At 29.6% G+C, this 21,802-nt stretch overlaps 2 protein-coding genes across 2 annotated transcripts; one reads left to right on the top strand and one right to left on the bottom strand.

The window, feature by feature from the left end:
• Nucleotides 1-5,532: 5,532 nt before the first annotated feature.
• Nucleotides 5,533-9,616, top strand: LOC115725534 (uncharacterized). Its single transcript, XM_030655094.2, has 5 exons — nt 5,533-6,139; nt 7,517-7,602; nt 7,722-8,027; nt 8,145-8,228; nt 8,806-9,616. Exons 1-5 carry the CDS (start codon nt 5,708-5,710, stop codon nt 9,269-9,271), a joined length of 1,374 nt encoding a protein of 457 aa, XP_030510954.2. The 5' UTR covers nt 5,533-5,707; the 3' UTR covers nt 9,272-9,616.
• A 729-nt stretch (nt 9,617-10,345) lies between these two features.
• Nucleotides 10,346-14,369, bottom strand: LOC115725454 (SEC14 cytosolic factor). The gene is made up of 11 exons (XM_030654982.2): nt 14,002-14,369; nt 13,864-13,892; nt 13,259-13,342; nt 13,117-13,170; nt 12,914-12,991; nt 12,714-12,767; nt 12,533-12,592; nt 12,354-12,449; nt 11,492-11,593; nt 11,317-11,397; nt 10,346-11,129 (listed from the first exon to the last, which is right to left on the bottom strand). The coding sequence occupies exons 1-11, from the start codon at nt 14,054-14,056 to the stop codon at nt 10,809-10,811; spliced, it is 1,014 nt and encodes a 337-aa protein (XP_030510842.1). The 5' UTR covers nt 14,057-14,369; the 3' UTR covers nt 10,346-10,808.
• Nucleotides 14,370-21,802: the final 7,433 nt, after the last annotated feature.

The following is a 21,802-nucleotide window of genomic DNA, read 5'->3' as shown; positions in this document are numbered from 1 at the left end:
GTGTTCTTTCTTTCCCCTTATTGATCATAATCATTGTGTGTTATTTGTGAATACACATGAGAGATTGGCAATGACAACAACCTCTTTAAAATCATTAGATGAGATTCAATCTTAAGATGAAAGCATATTTAGAATAAAAATTAAGAAAAATATTTGTATTAATCTCATCTATTTCTTTTGATAGCATATTTAAGATAATGAAGGGAATTTTTGTATGACTTGTTTGGTATATCGTATAATGATTGTATTGTATTAAATTTGGACTCGATCTTAGACTCCAGACTTGGACTTTACCTAGATTTGGACTCGAACTTGGATCTGAATTCGGCCACAGCCCCAGATCTCAGAGATGGGATCCAAGTTTAGGGTTGGGGTTGAGGTTTAGGGTAGGGCTCCAAACATAGTATTGTATTAAATAATACTAATACATTTTAATATAATATATAACACAAGTATTGTTTGGTATGTTGTATAAGGGTCGTATTGTATTAAATAACAATAAATATTATGTTTGGATAAAACTTTGGACGCGACCTCAAACTAGGGGTGTTCATCAAACTGCTCAAACCGCCCGCACCGCACCGCAAAAATAATACAATTTGAAATTCTTTGCGGTGCAGTCGCGATTTGAATTTTTCCTAAACCGCGCGTTGCGGTCTCGATTTGAATTTTTTCTAAACGCGCGGTGTGGTGTGGTTTGCGATTTTGAATTGTTAATATGCGGTTCAAACCGCACTGCACCGCACATTATAAAAATACCAATTTTTATATTTATTTAGGTCCAATATGTGAATGTCCAACCCAAAGTCTACTAATTATTGTATAATTGAAACTTAATTTTTTTTGGGGTAAGTTGAAAAATGCCTCTTTTATTCATTAATTAATCAAATTTACCTCTAATTTTATATTTATTTGAAACATACCTCTTTTTATATGTATTGTACCCAAAACACCCTTACATAAGAGAATCACATGGAGAGTATCTTGAAGTGACAGGGGCAAAATTGGTACAATGTTTAAAAAAAGAGGTAAAAATGATAGATTTTAAAAAAGAAGGTAAAAATAAAAGAAGACAATATAAAAAGGGTATAGAGTGTAATTTCCTCATTTTTTTTTTCATATTTATTTTCAAGTGTTATGATATTTTTGATAAGTGTTGCTTAAATTTTGTTGTATTTGTGATAGTTTAATTATTAGTGATAGTCCAAACTGTAAAAACTGCACCGCACTGCACTATTTTTTGCGATTTTTTAGTTTCACGGTGCGGGTGCAGTTTGAGAAATTAGAAAAACCGTATGTGCGGGTTGGTTTGAAAAATGGTCAAAAACCGCATTACTCGCACCGCAAACACCCATACATCATACCCCAAACTTAGACCTGCATCTAGAACCAGATTTGGAGTCGAACTCGACCACCGATATTTGACCCCGAAAATGGGATCCAAGTATAGGGCTGGGGTTGAGGTCTAGAGTCCCAAACAAAGTATTGTATTAAATAATACTAATACAATTTAACACAATATACAACATAGTGTACCAAACCAACCTTTAATTTCCTTACAAACTACACTTTATTACTTCATATGAAATTAAGACCTCAATTTAATATTTTAGGTATAGTTTAAATAAAATTACTTATATTAAACAAGACATTGAATAACACTAGTTAGGCAAGCAAGATGCTATTAAGAGAAATACTTAGATTAAGATAGACATTGAAGAATACTAGGTTGGCAAGCAAGATAATATTAAAGGAAAGTTGCATTAATAATAAGATAAGATCTCACATTCATATGAGTTGTCATAAAATTGTTTATTCTAATATAATTTTTTACTATGCGGGGGAAAAAAAAAATTGCAGTCAACTAAATTTTATTGTAATTAATTACTATGTAAAATTAATTATAAAGGATAAATTACAAAGCTAACTTATTATTATTTATACCATAACATAAACTTCTATTCGGGACTTACTATTAAATTTTCTATACCAATACAATATATATTTTTTTAAAAGCTAATAGAAATATATTATAGTTATGCTAGAGGAAATATACTCTTAAAAAAGTTGTTATGGTACATTCTTTATTTATTTTCACATTTATGAATTTTTTTTTTAATAATTTGTGCATTATTCTTATTTAAGACCATTTATAATCTTATAAAAATTTCGAATAAAATAAATTCATAAAAATGTAATGAACATCTATTTCAGGAGGTACTCATAGAATTATTCTATAATATACACTATTATAGGATAATTTCTTTAGTTTGATAAAATAAAATAAAGACTAATTATGATTTTTACTTTCGAATTTCGACATGTACAAAATTGTGCCTCTAAACTTTTTAGATTGTTAAAAATTCTCCCGAACTATTAAGATTGTTGAATTAAAATAATTCCGTCCAATTTTACTAATAAACACCTGATGATGTAGATGAAAGCTCAAGTGACATAATTTGGTTTGCTACATGTCAAGTTCGGGAGGCACGATTTGATACACATCAAAGTTTTGAGGACAATAGAATTGGACATAAGTCCTTGAATATAATAATCTCAATAGTTCAGGACAATATTTGATACATGAACAACTTTAAAAAAATGAACCAAATTTGATAGAAGTACATGTCAAATTTAGCAAGTGAAAACCCTAATTAACCTAAAATATTTTTTTATTTATTTTTTAAAAATATACTATAGAATATTCTTTTTAATAGCGAATAAAAAAAGTAATTTACGGCATAAATACTTAATTTTGACTTCTAGTTGCAGATAAATACTTAAGTTTAATTTTTAACATTAATAATACCTAAATTATATTTCTGAAACTTCCGTAGGTACCTGACCATTAAGTGTCAAGTCAATGGTCACGTGGTAGTCCTTGATTGGTCCATGTCATTAAATTTTTACTTTTTATTTAGAAATGAATTTAAATATACCAATAAGAAAATAACACGTGGATAATGACTTACACTTAACGACTAGGTACTTACAAAAATTCAAAAAATATAACTTGGTGGTATTGTGTTAGGCTATTTTTAGCCTAAGTTTTGGGTCACATTTTATAGTTGTTTTTCTTCTTTATTATTATTTTTAGAATAGAGTTACGCTTGTTTTCTTTGATGTCAGGTTTCTACACTTGGGATGTATAAATTGGATAAATTTCGGAAAACAGTGATCTATAAAATAGAGAAAATTTTGAAAGAGAATAAAGCTGAAACTTCAAGCCTGAATTCGACTATGTTCTGATCATATTTTGGAAAAAATCAAAACATAAAAGTTTTAGATCTCTTTTTTATCTTTCCAACGCATCTTGAATCGGCTCATTTGGAGTTCGGATGAGAAAGTTATGCTCATTTTACTGAAAGAGATCAAAGCAGAAAATTCCATCTCGCCGCGGCGAGATTTCCATGGCCGCGGCTAGAAAGTCTGGGAAGAAACGTGGTTTTTTGATGCACTTTTGGCCGCGACGAGACCACTTTTGGCCGCGGCGAGCGTCCGTACGGTCAGGGTTATTTTTGTCCGACGAACCCTAAAAATTAGTTATAAATAGAAAACTGCGATTGGAAGTCAAGGGAAGCGATTTGGAACCCTAAAATACAGCAGAGAGCGGCAGGAAGAGCATAGAGATTCAAGTGAAGATCCAGAATTCATCCACCAACAGTTCTTTCTTTATTCCTCGTTAATTTCTTTATGTTGAATATTGTTATAGGAATGGTTATGGATTTATTTCTGAACTAAATTTCCCATTTAGGGAGGATGATGAATGTTGTTTAATGTTTTTGCCTAGTTAATGCATAATTGCCATTCCTTCATTCTTGTTTGTGAAATTATCTTTATTTGTGCTTAATTCCATGTTTAAGATTGATCACCTTGTGCATGCTTTATGATCTCAATTCGAAATCTGAAAAGTGAGAATTGAGAATGCTAAAATTGGATAATCGATGTTCTATGTGAAACGAGAGTATTCACATGACTTATGTGACAAGTAGATTATTGCTTAATGATGATTTTATGTTAGTTTAATTAAGAGATTAATTAGAGAACATGAGATTTAGAATCTAGAAGATCTGAAAAGAGCTAGGTTATTTTATAATCTGTCATTCACTTCAAGAAAAGGATAGCAATTAGGCGTTAACAATTTAGGTAAACATACAACAGGATTCTCCTCCCTATTATCTCATCTTGCTAAACTTTCAATTGTGTTATTTAAGTTTTCTAAATTACTTTCATTCTTTTTAAATCATAAATACTTTTGATTTGTCAAATAGAATTATAAGTATAGTTTAGTAGTAATTAATCCAATTCCCTGTGGTTCGACCTCACTTGCGTGAGTATACTACTTGATTGCGTGCACTTGCGTAGTGTTTATAATTTTCAGCAACATATTGCCGTCAAATTACTAAAAAAACAATAGAGTGATTTGTGAGTGTGTAGAGAACACTATAGAGAAGAGAGAGTAGAGAGGTCACATGTGTCTCATTCTCCTTATCCTCGTTCCTTCGGTCATTTTGACAATCCTTTGAATCACATGTTTGCTATAGGAGCTTTATACTTCAGTATGCCTTAATTGGGTCATTAGTAACTACCTCAATAGTTCCCATTACACAGATGATACCACCTACAACAAACTAGCCTATAAAGAACAATATAGAGAAGATAGAGTAGAGAGGTCACGTGATTTGTGTCAGACATATGAGTCTTATACCTTAATCTGTCTTAATTGGATTATCAATAACTACCTCAAAGGTTTCCATTACAAAAAATAACACCACCTACAACAAGCTAGCTTTTAGAAAGACCAAGTCTTTAATCCATTTCGAGAGAAACTATAATGAGAATCGAACCCTTGACCCAAAAAAAAAATACTGATAAATACAATTTCTACTACTGCAACACACAACACTAAGAGTGAGCTCTTGTGAGTGTGTAGAGAACACTATAGAGAGAGTAGAGAGGTCACGTGTATCATGTCAGATATAAGGGTCTTATACCTCAATCTACTTTAATTGGATTATTAGTAACTATCTCAAGGGTTCTCTTAGAATTCAGGATAAGGTGAATGAGGTTCAATCTCAAAATCAATTGGCAATAGGAGGAGTAGCCCATTCATCTTATATATGGCAATTTATTTCCACACATTAGTAATGTAAAACTAACTCTAATAGATTCCCATTACACAAATGATACCACCTACAACAAGCTAACTTTTAGAAAGACCAATCTCTAGTCCTTTTCGAGAGAGAAGCTATGATGAGAATCATACCGTTGATCCAAACAAAAAAAATACTAATAAAGGCAATTTTAACTACTATAGCACACGAGAAATGCTAAAAGACACCAGTAGTGTCAAGCACCCTCCTATGTGTCAATATTGCTATTGGTCTAATTTAGTATCGGGTCTCATATAGTTTAATATAATAGTTTGCAGAGACTATCGCTAGCCAATCGTAAGACGACACATCTTAAGGTACTAGACACCACTGATGCCCAATATCTATTCTCACAGCACACAATAGTAAGTGTGAGCTGTTGTGAGTGTGTAGAGAACACTATAGAGAGAGTAGAGAGGTCACGTGTTTATCATTCTCCATTCCATTCGCCGACCAAAGTCTCTCACTTTCTCACTTTTCTCCACTTCCCACACCACTGGAACTCCTCCTCCTCCCTCTTCTCACTCTCCATTCCTCAAATCTTCAAAAACCCCATGATGGGTAGCACCACCACAACCACAACCAGAGACAGTTCCGACCCTTCTTCAGCTCTCACCTACACAAACCCTCAATCCCAATCACTCTCATCATCATCATCCCCAATCACAGTCTCCTCAGACAGCTTCCTAAACGACCCAACAACCTCTTCTTCTCATATAGGAAGCGCTTCCGGAAGTTTCCAGAATGATGGGTTGTTAACCGCTGATACTAGCGGAAGTAATAGTGATGCTGAGTTTGGATTCTCTAGACCTGATTTTCGATCGACCCAACTCGTTGGAACTGTTGATTTGTATCAAAGACATGTTTTTTTATGTTATAAGAATCCTCAGGTTTGGCCTCCTAGAATTGAGGCCGCTGAGTTTGATCGGTTGCCTAGGTTGCTTTCTGCTGCTGTTTTGGCTAGGAAATCTGATATGAAGAAAGAGGTTTGTTGATTTTGGTTTTTGGGTTTTTTGAAATTTGTGGATTTGATTGATTTTACAAGTTTTTGTGATTGATTTGGGAATTTGAATGATTGTTAAAAGATTTGAACTTTCCTTAAATGAAGTTTATTTTGGTGTTCTATGGTTTTGGTAAATTTTGGGAACTTAAAAGTTAGGATCTTTGAGCTCTCTCTCTCTCTTTGGTTGTAAAGTTAGGATTTTTGCTAGAGAAGTTTAGGGGTGAAATAAACCCTTGATTTGGTTTTCATTGTGATTTGGGAGTTTGAATGATTATTAAAAGATTTGAACTTTCCTTAAATGGAGCTATTTTTGGTGTTCTATGGTTTTGGTAAATTTTGGGAACTTAAGTTTACTTGAAACCAAAAAGTTAGGATCTTTGAGCTCTCTCTCTATCTCTTTGGTTGTAAAGTTAGGATTTTTTGTTGAGAAGTTTAGGGATGGAATAAACCCATTTGTTTGTAAACATTAATTGTTCAATATTAGAGAGTGAAGTAATTAGGGAATATGGAATAAACTTGTTCTTATGTTCTTGGTTACAAGTTTTTGTGATTGATTTTGATTTAGATTTGGTTTAAAAGGTTTGAAGTTTCCTTAAATAGAGTTATTTTAAGCTCTCTCTCTTTTGGTTGTAAAGTTAGGATTTTTGTGTAGAGAAGTATAGGAATGGAATAAATCCCATTTGTTTATACACATTAATTGTTCTAATATTCTTTTAAGTAATAAGGAAAAGATAGGAACTAATAAATTTTCTTCCTTTTCTTTTCATTGTTATTAGATAAGGTGAATTATCTTGTTTTGTTTTATCCTTTTGTTTCCTTCCTTTTATATACCAAAAATCAAAACATTAAGGATTTGACTTTAGAGTTAGGATCTTCAGTTTATGGAGAAATACTTAATTGTGTGTCTATTAAAGATTGTATCTGTTACCTTAAGGTGCCTAACCCCATACCGATGTGACATTTTGTTAGTGATTAGTAGTTAGTGATTTTCCATATTATTTACTAATTTAAATGTATGGGAGCCGATAGTGGTATCGCACCTCTGGTGATGTTTGGTACCTTAAGGTGCCCCTTAGCATTAATCGTCTATTAGGCTTCTTTAAAATCGAAGCACATTGTCTAACTTGGGCGCTAAACAGAAGATCCATGTCAATGTCAATTCTTATGAACTTTGTCAGCAGATAGTGATAATTCCCGTGATAATTTGTTCTGAATGTCGAAATATTCGGTTGATTCATAAATCTGTTCTATGTTCTTGATTGCTGCTTATAAATTTGGATTTATCTCTTTCTTTTTGGCTCAATTTCTATTGAGTTAACCCTTTTTACGATGTCTTTTGATTTTTTGGTGTTTCTTCTAGACTCGGTTAACAATATGCGAGGGACATGATGGAACCGAAACATCAAATGGGGATGTGTTGATCTTTCCGGACATGATCAGATACAGGTTACTTACGAGCTTTTTCCTTTTCTGTTAACTCCGGTTAGATTTCCACTCTTCACAAGAAACCTTAATTCATTTTCCGATAGTTAATACTGACCATAAACTCGGTTAATGAAATGCAGGAGGCTGACACATTTCGATGTTGACACATTTGTTGAAGAAGTTTTAGTGAAGGAGGGTGAATGGCTACCTGGAACTCCAGAAACACTAAAAGGTTCATATATTTTCGTATGTTCTCATGGTTCCCGAGATCGTCGATGTGGAGTTTGTGGACCAGCTCTGGTCAGTAAATTCAGAGACGAAATAGAATTACTTGCATTACAAGGAAAAGTCTCTGTTAGCCCATGTTCACACATTGGAGGGCATAAATATGCTGGAAATGTGATTATATTCGGACCAAATGTTAAGGGAGAAGTAACTGGACACTGGTGAGAAAGAACATTACTATTATTATGTCGAATTCGTCGTTTTTTTCTTTTCTTACAAGTTTCAATAGTAATTAGTAGCTGATGATCAATGCTATTACATTGATTATGTTTATACAGGTATGGCTATGTTAGTCCAGATGATGTATCTGCATTACTTGAATTGCATATTGGGAAAGGAGAAATTGTAGATAGGCTTTGGAGGTACTATTTTTTTCTTTCTTTCTTCCCAATCTCTTACTTCATAATTTTCTAAATGGTGTATTTGGCTGTCAAACTCAAGTGGTTGAATCCAAAATCCTTTTTTTCCTTTTAATTATAATCTCAAAACTCAAATATATCGGTTTGGTACCTGAGACCGAAAGGGGTAGCTCAAATAGTTAGGCATGTGGTTTGGTTACACAAGGTCTAAGGTTCACATAGCAATTGTTATAGTTTTCAAAGAAAATTAGCATATTTTACTTTCTTCCCAGTCTCTTACTTCATAATTTTCTAAATGGTGTATGTATATATTTGCTTTCAAACTCAAAGTGGGTTGAATCCAAAATCCTTTTTTTCCTTTTAATTATACTCTTAAATATATCGGTTCGGTACCCAAGACCGAAAGGGGTAGCTCAAATGGTTAGGCATGTGGTTTGGTTCCACAAGGTGTAAAGTTCGAGTCTTTCCTCGGGATCTACATAGCAATTGTTATAGTTTTTAAAGAAAATTAGCATTTCTTTTCTTATTTTTTCAAGACATAATTGTTAAAATATTGATTGAATGAGAGTGCTAACATCAGGGGTCAGATGGGTTTATCAGAGGAAGAACAAAAGGAATCTCAGTACCAGAGACTCCAGTTAAACGGTGAAACTAATGTCGGTAAGGACATAAGTGAGTTGGTACAAACACAGAGAGCTCATTCAAACAATGGTGCTATCATATCCTCGGGCGATATTATGAGCTGCTGTCAGGAATACGGAAGCACTTCGTGTTGTCAAACCCCTGCATTACCCGAGAAGAAGTATAGTTTCGAGGATGCAAACGAGAAATCAAAGAAAGTTGTTGTGGTAACTGATAAGAAAAAGAGCAACCGAAATTTACTCTCTCGGATGAATAGTGGCAAAGGGTCTTCAACACGAAGAGTTTGTTCTATGCCGACATGGTTGGAGAGTTGGGAGCGTGAAGATACATACGCGGCTTTAGCAGTTGCTTGTGCTGCTCTATCGGTTGCTGTTGCTTATAGCTGCTACAAACAATCGAGATAAGTCTACGAACCTCACACTTTATCAGAGCGATCGTTGTTTCGAAAAGTCGAGATAGTTTACAAACCTTACTTCACTCACTGGTGTGCTAAAATATTTTGTAATACACCAATAGAATGAAAGAAGTATAGTGATTATGGAAGAAAGATAAGTTTTTTTTTCCCAGAAAATTTACCACAGGTGTTGTAAAATGTGGGGCTTGGCTTGGGGGATGTATTTGGTTTGTTTTCTCTTTCTTCTGTTCTTTTTTTTTGTTTTCCTATGTATTGATAGAAGTTTGTAGTTGTGAATATATGAATGTTTTTCCTTAAACTTTTACATGAATTCCACTTATTCTTTTCTTGAAAAGTTTTGGGTTTTAGAATTTGTTTGGTTGAGAAGAAAAGTGGTGAGAGAAAATTAGAGTAGAAAGTGAAGGAAAGTGGAATGAATTAGAAGAAAAATATAGAGTGGAGTTTACTAATTCTTTTTTTTTTTTTGAGTAATTTATGGCATTAAAAATTGTAATTTTAATTTTCGGTTGTTGATAAATACTTAAGTTTAATTTTTAACAGTAACAATAATTAAGTTGTATTTTTGAAACTTTTATAAGTACTTGAGCCGTTAAATTATATGTAAAATTAAAAGAAAAAAATTATTTATTTTTCAAACTATTTATAGATGTGATTGAGATGAGATTAATTTTTTTTTAATAATTTTTATTTTAATGATTTTTTAAAAATATATAATTTTTTATTTTTTTAATTTAAATAGTAAACTTGACAATTAATTAAACGTTATGTCATTATTTTGTTTGCCACGTGTAATAAAATTAGATGGATCATTTATGAAGGACTAAAAAATTTAAAAACAAAGGTCATAGCTCGAAAATAAAATTCTTTAATAGCTTTGAAAATATTATATTACTGATTTTAGAGATGATATAGTAATTTCATAATATAATAATTTCTTACTTTCTAAAGTACTAGCAAAAAATTATAATTTCACACTAAAATTACTCTAATTTATAATTTAGAAATTCTTTTTTTTATATCCATATAATGAAAAATATAAACTAAACTATGATTTCTTATCAAATCACAAATACTTGGGGTATGGTTCATTCTGGTTCATAATAGTACATTAAGCAATGAAGAACATATTGCTATGCATAGATAGTTTCACTTTTGTGTTTAAACATAAGTAAAATCCTAAAATGAGTCCTCATTTGGATTCTAAAATTGCCCAAAAAAGGCTATATAGATTGTATTGGCTGGATTAGTCAGAAACAATTAGCATGTAAAAGAGCAAAAGATTGCCCCCATAGCTTTCTCCAACCGAGTTGGCGAGGGGGTTCAAACTAAACCCGAAATCAGTATTGTGTTCTATAACGCCTGCATCGAGCTGATGCAAGCAAATACATAAGTATTACAGTAATAATCGAAGAACTCGGTCCATCTATAAATGATGGTTGTGTGTGTTTTACCAATCTAATAGCGGGGCTTCAACAGCATCAATAATCGCGGTAATCTGTTATTGTTCGAGTTTCTTTTTTATTTGTTCATGAACCGTTAACTCTAAGGTTGCTCATTGACTTGGAGAGGCCGTTTTTGTTTCCATACTTTTGGAATTCGGATTCAATTGTTCTTGCAATCTCAGCATCATCGGGGTTTGGCTCGGGGAACCTTACGTGGAAAGACCCTTCTTTGGTTAGTTGAGCAGTTTCCAAAGACTCGGCTTGTTGTCTGACATAAGTGTAGAGATCTTGATGGAACGGATGATCTAAGGTAAAACAATTATCGGCGATTCCATTATCAGAATGCCGAGATGATCCTGATCCTTCCCTTCTACAAAAATGTGGGAGGGATCCATAATCCATTATCTGCAAGACAAAGTTCTGAGTCAAATTAACCGAAAAAAGAACATGTTTTTACGCCAAATCAAGCAGAATAACCAAATCTTAAAACATGCTTCATGTCCGAGATTACCATGATAGAGTTTTGGTAATTGGATAAATACTGTGTTCGGTGTGATTAAATTTATCAAAAGAAAAGAAAAACATGGCTCACTTTGAGTAACTCGTCTCTTCCACAACCTTGAAGCACCTGAATTTTCTTCCTGGTTCTTTCCTGTAAAAGCGGTTTAACAACCTGCATAGATTTTTTTCCACTTTTCGGTTAGCGAATTGGATTAAAACAGCTATAGAAGAAGCAAAGGGAATTCCTTTAACAGTAAAGTAGAAACCTTCCAACACGCTGAAAATATGTACGGGGCATTGACAATATAGTATGTATCGGTCTTCTCCGGGTAGTTCAAGTCATCTATTGTTGATATGACTGTCAATAGCTGCAACAGTTGGTGGGATATATGGGATCAGTCACGGTAAAAACATTCGATTTCTTAACAAAATAGAATGGAACGATAAACAAAGACGCTTTTACTTGACAAGATTTTAAACAACATTTGCTACACTTATCTTTCGAAACAAGGATTCCCGCCTAAGTCTATAAAATTTGGGGACCAGGAAACTATAGCAATTCCTAAGTAGGTACCCAAGATGGACTCGAGTCTCAGATCTTGTGGGAGCAATCACATGCCTGACCATTTGAGCTATATGATACACTATTGGTCTAGTTTAGTTCTTGAAAGAATTAGAACATAGGCATTTCATCGATATCATAGAGAAGATTACAAGGTTCCCAACTCTTCGAGAGAGTTTCGTATCTTGAAGAACACAAATTCTCACTGATGCCTCTTGTAAGATAGGACTAGCCTTTATATGGACTCAGTCACTTACTAAAGAGTAATAACAATATTCTAACTAACTACCAAAACAATTGACGGAACTAAGCTGAACTAACTAACAAGCGACTCGTGTTTTTGAGGGCTAACAAGCTACCCATCTCGGGTAATTCTTCTTTACTACATTTAAATGAGAGAAATTGAAAAGAAAAACGGTACAACTTTTAAGTCAACAGCCTCGATGCATAGGTCATCGATAAAATATTCATCCTTAGGAATTATGTTTCAAGACTCGGATTGGCATTAATTGGAGAATACAACAATTTTCAGTGAAACTATATAATGATGAATTGTTAAAAAATACCTTTATTTGGTTAAGTGCGGAAAGCTTCAGGCCGGTCATATCCAAAACCTTAAGACAAGTACCGACATATCGTCCATATTTTCGAGTTGCAGAAGGCTAAAACAAAAAACAGCAAAATGAGAATAGGATACAAGAAAGAAATTGAGGATAAAAAGACAAAATAAAACCGAAGTTCTCACCAAAACGACACGATCTCTATATTCATTCATTTGAATGTGTGACTGCACATAGTAATTTACCTGAAATGACAGAATCACAAAAGCAAATATCATAAACACAAATTCCATAATCACAGTATTTTTAAATAACCATATATCTAAACCTTAAAATTAAAGAGTAAATAAATTTCAATATCCTTACAGATGCTTTGTCAAAGGTACTGAGTCCAACCCCAACAGCAATGACAGGAAGACCCTGCAAAATATAAACACGAAAAATTAAGATTTCCACAAGTTTGAATGCAGGATTCTGCTAAACACCGAGAAATAGAATACTTTATTACTTGGCAGCAAAATACAGAAGACTAAAGATCGATAGTTCGAAAGAGAACAATGGATTACCTCTTTTGAGTAACCAGACAATCCCACAAGCTGAGAATCCCGAACAGCTCTATACAAATCATCAGGAATGATAGGTTTCTGTAAAACGTTAACAAAACTCCAATCAGTATTCTAAGCATGAAATGAGATCTTATAACGGTTTCTAAGCAACAAACACTATCCATATTGAAGTATGTTTTGTTCATTGGGCTTTTTTCACTCACCGACAATATATTATCGATCTCATTTTGCATCCTCCATTGCAAACAATCAATCAACTGAAACAATATATAGCTATTAGTAAAACAATTCTAGTCATATAGAAATGATTATTAAGTTCCCATAGATTAAGGAAACACATCTAACCATTTTATGAGCTTTTCCGAGATTCCAATCTCTCGCTTTAAGAAATCGCTCCAATGCTTCAGCAGGATATCCCTGATGAACATTCTGTGGATCACACACATTAACACTTTTATTTTCACTTTTTACTTCAAATTTTCAAACAAGATCCACTTTAATTCAAAAATGCATCATTAGAAAAAGCAAAAAACTCAAAAACCAATTTCACTTCTATCATTTCTTGTTATAATATCTTATAAATTCTTATATGGACCAATTAGCCAACATAGTGGGACTCAAAGTCAAAAAGCAATAAACTAAGACCAAATTCACTTTGATACGCAACTATTCAAAAACTTCAAATCAATCAATCTAATGAAAAAAAAAGCATATATATTATAATTATAAACCTTTCATTTTCATATACAAAGAAATATAAGATCTTGGATTGTAAATTTTAAGCAACCTAAAGTTTTAAGAGTTGTATTAAGCTTTATAAAGGCTTCACTTTCCCAAGGTTGCAAGTCAACTCAAAGTTCAAATCTTTTTTCTTATAATTTTCTCAGAATCCAAGCATGTAAGTAGATCAAGTAAATATAATACATTAAAAACAAAAGAGAGTCTCTAACCTTGAATGAGTTCTTCAATGGCTCATCTGCTGAAATACCCAATAAAAGAAAAAGAGAAAACAATAAAGTAAGTAAATTTACAGATCAAAGAAGAAGACAAAAATGGGTTTAAGTTGTAGAAAATAATAAAAATCAAACCTTTCTCCAATAACAACTGAAATTGCTTGATCGCTTCTTGATTTACAATACCCATTTCTCAAAATTGAATTTTTTTTACAGTAATTTAATCAAAAGAGTAAGAAATCAGCTGAAAATTGAGACCAAACCAAATGGGTATTTGGTTATGGGTCTGCTTTGAAATCTCAGAAACCTCTCTACTTATACAGAGCTCTAAATGAGAAAGCTTTTTAAACTAAAATAAACTTCACGCCCATACATGCAAACTAGAGAGAGAAAGAGAAAGAGAGAGTTTTTAGAGGGAGAAACATTTAAGAGAGAGAGAGGTGGGTGGTGCCCCTATGAACTTGGGTGTGTGTAAAAATCAAAACTTGAAATGCAAAGCACCTCTTCTATTAGTTTTTAAGTCCATTAGTTTATTATTTTTATTAAATATAAAAGATAATATATTAATTTTTATGTTTGCTATAGCTTATGATGTTGAGAAATATATAAAAAAAAATAAAAAATATTAGTGGTGTTTAGTATTTTTGTATGTGTTAATATTGATGGTGGTTTAATTAAATATTGAATCTCAGTAGCCAATCATAAAGTAACATGTTTATAGGTGGCAAACACTATTGATGTCTAATAACAATGCTAAAAAATACATAGTATACATCTTAAAGGATTGTTTAGGTACATTTTTTTTTCTTTTGGTTTCCTGAAAAAAGTTTGTCTATTTCTTTATTATTATTATCATCACGGAGGTTGTAGTTTTTTTAAGACTATTTGTAAATTTTTTTTAAAAAAAATTATAGTTTACAATATCGAAAAATAAAATTTAAATAATTAGTTACTATGCGTATAAGAAAAATTAGAATAATTTGAAAAATTAACAAATGATTTTAAATGAATACAATCCTAAAAAAAAATAAAAAAAAAATACTAATTTTTTTATTTTGAATGTCAAAACAAATAGAAAATATACTACAACCAATATTTAGAGATTATGTTGTAAAATTGCCTTAAAAGATTTAAACAATATAAAAATATAGTGATACAAATTGGGACTTGTTAGTGTGTTCATCTTTAACTAATTTCTCAAAATTTAATTTAATTTTAAATATTTATGAAAAAAAATAAAAAATTCTTATCCAACGGTTGTTATTGTTCAAATGTGTGGCCCTACTTATCTATTGGATGACATTAAACATGGCAACAAGCCTACTAGAGCCATCCTACCATTTTTTTTTAAAGCTACTTTAATAATAAAAATTAAAATTAAAATAAATATAACAATTTAAAAACAAAAATACAAAAATTGTTACTTGATCCATATCTTAGATTTTATTGAGAGAGTATATAGTAAGTATATTAACTAATTGAGAAAGAAATATCCCAACCAATTTTTTGGCCAAATGTGGTTGGGAAGCTCTATTTACTATTTTTGTATTTTAAATAGTAATATTGGGTAGTTTGCCATATTTATCCATATATGATATGATCAATTGAATTAAATTAAGAAATATCCTAACCCATTTTTCATTTTCTTAAAAATAAATAAAGGATTTTTATTTTCAAAAAAATTAATTCATATATCCACATATCAATTATATCCCCAAAATAAAGGATTTTTATTTTAAAAAACATTAGATTATATATTCACATATCAATTATATCCCAAAAATATAGGATTTTTTATATTAAAAAAATTAAATTATATATTTACATATCATTCCATTCAAAAATAAAGGATTGTAAGAATTTGCTTAATGAATTATCTAATGTCTCTTTGAATTTTGTTAAACGTACTGCTAATAAGATTGCGCATTTCTAGTACGTATTTTTGATGTAACCAACTCACCTTCTGAGTTGATGAACATTGTAATGGCTGATTCTATCTAATAAAATTGCCATATGTCCATTCAAAAAAAAAATAAAAGATTTTTTTCATATTTTTTTTTTTTTTTTTTTGAAACAATTTTCATAAATTTTTAATTTCACACTTTAAATTCATTTTTTTACAAAAATTCTTGCTCACATAGTAATTAAAAATATAAATCGCAATTAAAATTTACATAGAAGCTATTGGAGCAAGAGCAACTTAAATTGAAAATTTTTTAAAAAATAATATATGTGAATTTTTTTTTTTTATTTAAAAAAAAAAAAGTAGTATTTCATACAAATGGGCATGCAACCATGATTTATTGAAACTAACTATCAAACCTTCAATGTGAAGATTTTTTATCTTTTAAGAAAAAAAAAGAAAAAGAAAAGTTTTCTTAGATATTAAGACTTGCTCAATAGTTATAGAGAAAAAAGTATATTCATCATGTGTATGCATGCTTTTTTTCACCAATTTTCTTACTCATCATGAGAAAGTATTCACAGTCAGAGAAAATATATTAAAGAGAAACAATAAAGCTTTTAGGACCTTTTTTCAAGGAGAAATTAAATGGAATTATATTAATATGTATATGTATGTATAAATAAAAAAAAATATATGTGTTTGGCTATATATATAATTTTTTTTTATTTAGCCATGTGACATGTTAGTGTCAAAGAGGGCAACTTCATGTGTTGGGTGTGAAAAAATAAATTTAAATTTAATTTAATTAATTTCCAACTAGGAGGTGTCATTTATGCAACAATATTTGACTATAATAACCTCATGAACATTCTATATATATTTTTTCTTTTCCAAATATATATTAATTTTATATTAGTGATCCATCTAGTAAACTATTGAAAAATCACAAAATTTATTCATCAAAATAACCAACACTTATTGTCAAACAATTTAAAATAAATCTTTAGGTGTGGAAATTACAAAACAACTTATTAACTAGATTTAGGCAATTATTTATTTTTGTGTGTTTATTCAACTATATAATTGAAGATAGTTAAAAGTCTAAATAATATTCTTCAATTCTCATAGTTCCTATTAAATTTAGGTGTAATTACATTTTGTAATTATTAAAAGAAAAATACTATTTTAAATATTAATTGCCAAATTATATAGAAAATTCATATCTAATTTATCTCACATCTAAAATATTTTATATCTTAAAATATAAGAGTGTTTTTATTTTTACACTTTAAAATAGTTTTTTTTTTTTTTTTATATTTTTACGAAAATTCATATAAAAATTCACATAGCAACTAACAGAGCAACCTAAATCACAACTAAAATTCACATAACAATCCACATAGATTCCACCAGAGCAACTATTGAAGCAACCCAAACCGTAAATTTTAAAAAAAAAAATTATATATGGGTATAACTCGCCTAAAATATATTTTAATGTAATTATTACCTTGGTAATTAAAGGATCTAGTAATTACACACTAATTTTCAAATATACCCAAAAAGGTCTATAAATTCAAGAAAAGCCCTAAACTTCCATTATTTTTACTTAAAATATCAACCTAATTTATCATAAAATTATAGAAATTAAGGTTCCAATAGAATAAGCCTACTACTTTTTCTTTTCTTTCTTCTTAGATCTTCTTGACTAACTTTAAAAAAGATATATTATACTAGATTTATTCTTAGTTATTTGTATTACTATTGAATCACTTAAATTATAGGTACAAAAAAAGAAGAAGCAAAGTGACACATGATTCCAAACACAAGAAGATCAATGCCTAATTAAAAAAGCTTGCTCTTTGGTAGAATCTCAATGTGGCAAGAATGTTCCCATGTGTCCCATGCTTGTTTTTTTTCCTCTATTTTTATTCTTTTACATGAGCTTTCATGTGGGACTTTCACTAATAATCCTATAAAAAATATTTTTTTAAAAAAAAAAAAAAATTGATTTTACCACCTCTATTGTTTATTTATGTTTTGTGGTTTTTTTTAATTTAATTAAAATTTTCATTGGGTCCCCTACCATTAATAAATGATCAAAATGAGGAAAATAAAAAAGGAAAAAGAAGGAATTTTGGCAATTTTCTCTCCCACTCATTTATGCCTTCTTGGTGAAAATTGATTGGTGGAAATTAGAGGAAAATATTCTAGCAAATTTAAATTTTAATTATTTTTTATTTTTTGTGAAAAGAAAAAAGATGTTAATCCTTGAGTGCATATGAAATATTACTCTAATATGATTAGAGGTGTATATTAAGATTACAAAAGTTTTGGACAATTGAAGAATCAAGAACTATTAATAGAAAGAAGAATAATGAGTAAATGAGAATCATAGCTACTTAAATAAAAGGTTGTCTAATTTTCAACTAATCTATCAATTAATTAATAAATTAATTTTCAATTTGATTCTACCAAACCAACAATATATTTGTATATTTAATAATTTGTATTTATTTATATATCTTACAATTTTCAAAGGGTATTTATTTTTGCATAATATTTTCTTTAATTTTTAATATTGGCCATATCTAAAGTAATTTGATGGGACCAAATTTGGTGACCTTATTTTCTTCTTTAATGGATGATAGCTAGTACATTAGATTGATCATGATTTAACATATGAATCTCTTTAATTATTTTATTTATTGATTTTTGCCTTTTGTAAATGAAAAGATATAACAAAAAAAAGTGGTATTGTCTTTTTGCATGTTATGTTAAAATCAAACAAATATATATTTAAAATTGAAAGTCAAAATCATAAACTAAATTATTATCACTCAAATCAAATTTGTTGATTTTTAATTAATTAAAAGTTAAATGTATAATATTTATTTATTTACTCTTAAAATTAATTAAAGAATGACAAATATCATGCTAAAGGGTGATACTATTATAAATATCATTTCATGTGAAAGATGCTCAAATCAAATAATTCAATATTGTTCTGTTTCAAATTGCAGAATTGGAATAAGTGCATTAATTATTGAAGTTAAAAAAAGATAGTACAACCCAATAGGCTATAATAATTACCACATTTTTATTGATTTATATAGTTATTATTCTTCTGACATTATTGTTATTATATACATTAATTTTCTTAAATATGAAACTTATTTTTTTTTTCAATTAAAAAAAATTATGATGTAAATATTTAAATTTAATTCTCGGTTGTAGATAAATGTTTAAGTTTAATTTTTTACAGTTATAACACCTAAATTATATTGTTAAAAATTCTGTAAGTTATTCGCTGTTAAGTGTCAATTCATTATCTACGTATTATTTTTTTATTAATATATTTAAATTAATTTTTAAATAAAAATAAAAAATTTAATGATCTGCACCAATTAAGGATTGTCACGTGACTATTGACTTGAGACTTGACGACCAGTTACCTACCGAAATTATATAAATTAATATAACTTAAGTATTATTACTGTTAAAAATTAAATTTAAATATTTATCTGCAAATTGAGAATTAAATTTAAATATTTATACTGTAAATAACTAAAAAAAAATAAGCATTTATTAAAAATTAGTGATGGTTACATAAACCTTTGAATCTTTGTTAGGTATAGAGACATGCCATTTTTCTTTTTCTGATGAGAAAATGAAGGAACATGAATTGAATCTAGATTCAAATTGATTATATATAATTATATAAATATATATATAAGTTTAAATATATTAAAAAGAAGAGCCTTTTTTGGAACATGGGAAAAATGATAGTTAATAGTTATATTCAATTTTAAAAAAAAAAATAAAAATAAAAGATCAATGTGCAATAATAATTATCTTTCTAAATCATTACTCAAGAATCAATCAAGACTATGTTAGTTTTTTTTTTTTTTTATAAATATATATAGAAAATATAAATTTTTATTCATAAATATAAAATGGTCCCCAAGGATATAAGAATGTGCAAAGGACCATAAAGTATATACCTTTCTTCAACTTTTTATTTATTATTATTATTTATTATTTATTTTTATTTTTGTGACTAGTGATTACAAATTTACAATAGGGAATTTCATAGAAATATTTCAAGTGGCATTTTATTTGGCACATCCACAAAAATAGTGTGTGCTTGTAAAAGAATAAAATGAAAGTCACTTTAATTTAATCATTTTTCAAAAAAGAAAAATAAATAAATAAAGTTATCAAGATTGAACAATATAGGAAAATTTTCAACAACAAGAATTCTACTTTATGAAAAGCTAAAACTACTCAACTTGTTTCTTGCAAACTTGTCAAATTAACAATATTTTGTTGACTATATTTTTTTATCCTTAGGCCAAATATATTTATATGTATGTATATATTAATTATTTATACCCTTTAGAGAAAGAAGTTTAAAGAATAATATTTTGATCATGAAATATACCAATTCCTCTTATTTTGGAAGGTAGTTGATAAATGACAGAGTTGAGTATATTTCAAAAACCACACATCATTTTCAACAAAAGTTACTTTTTTTTTCTTGTTAGAGTAACCAAACTAAACCAAATGTAAGAAAATGATTCATACATTATTGTATAAATACATATATTTTTATATGATGATGCAAACCCAATTGGCAAAATGTGTACACTTGTCTTTTGAATCAAATCTCACTAATAAGAAAATCATGTGGTGCAAATTTTTCTATTTTTTTTAGTTTTGATAATTGTAGGACCACATGTTAGTTATAGAGATTTTATAACTCATCTTACTTTAATTGAGTCATAAGTATACACCTCAAGGATTTTCATTCTATTAAGAATGACACGCTGCAGTAAATTAATTATACAAAAGACCAAACATAATTGAGAATTCGAACCCTTAATCCAAACAAATTGTGGGACCACATGTCAGTTATACTGATTTTATAACTCATCTTACTTTAATTGAGTCATCAGTATACACTTCAGAGATTTTCATTTTATTAAAAATGACATGCTACAGTAAATTAACTATCCAAAAGACCAAACATAATTGAGAATTCGAACCCATAACCTAAACAAAACAAATATTTTTGATGTATGAAAAAATTTAGTCTTTTCATGAACTTTCTTTCTCTTGGTGTAACTTTGACACATGTAGTTTTATTAATTTAAAGTGAAATTAATCTTATGGTTTAGTATTTGACTATTTTGTCTTCTTATTGGTGAGTGTCATAAATTTCTCTGTTTACTAATTTAAATCTTCATGCAAACTGGTCCTATTGAGTATTGGCATGTAATTGCATTATTAGTCCATAATGGTGATGATGTTAAAGAGAGCTTTCATTTCTATTTGATTATTTAGTCAAAAGAAAAGCCATAAATATAGCTCCAATAAAGCATTAACATGAAGCTTTTTTGCTACAATAAATCACCATTGAAAAATAATGCTATGCATTCAAAATTTTAAGTAAAATTATAAATAATTTTATCAAAAATTGATCCTTCCACTTAGCTCTATTCTTGTATACATTCCAATTGAAATTACATTCGAGCCACGTGGTATAGACTACTTAGATAGTAGCCTTGCATTGCCACGTGACTCGAGAAATAGCGAGTTCTCATAATGTAAAGAAAAAAAGAAAAATAATTTTTTGTAGTTCTGAGTACTACCAACCAATCGCAATGCCACATAGCTCGAGAGGTAAATAGTACTAAAGAATGTAAAATAGACTAATTTTGTAGGCAGTGTCAATCCAATTCCGACCTTGTTGCAGCACCGGCCGATAAGGTCGACAGAGACGAAATCCATCGAGTATGCAATATTTACAGATTTCAACAAGCTTCAGCCTGCCATGACTGACCTTACAAATGTTGTTACTTGCACGGTTTGGTTTCAGAAGACAATTAAGTCAATGTGTAATGTGTAAGCAAACTCTCTAAAACAGTCTCAAACTGTCATCTTTCCTGTTTCAACATTAACTATATCTATATCTATATATGTATATATATATATATACTATATACCAATAGAAAAGAAACTGGATTCACA

The sequence above is a fragment of the Cannabis sativa genome, chromosome 6, assembly GCF_029168945.1.
Source record: "Cannabis sativa cultivar Pink pepper isolate KNU-18-1 chromosome 6, ASM2916894v1, whole genome shotgun sequence".
In the NCBI taxonomy this organism is placed as follows: domain Eukaryota; kingdom Viridiplantae; phylum Streptophyta; class Magnoliopsida; order Rosales; family Cannabaceae; genus Cannabis; species Cannabis sativa.
Note: the sequence above shows the minus strand (reverse complement) of the source record. Positions and strands in the feature narration are given on the sequence as shown.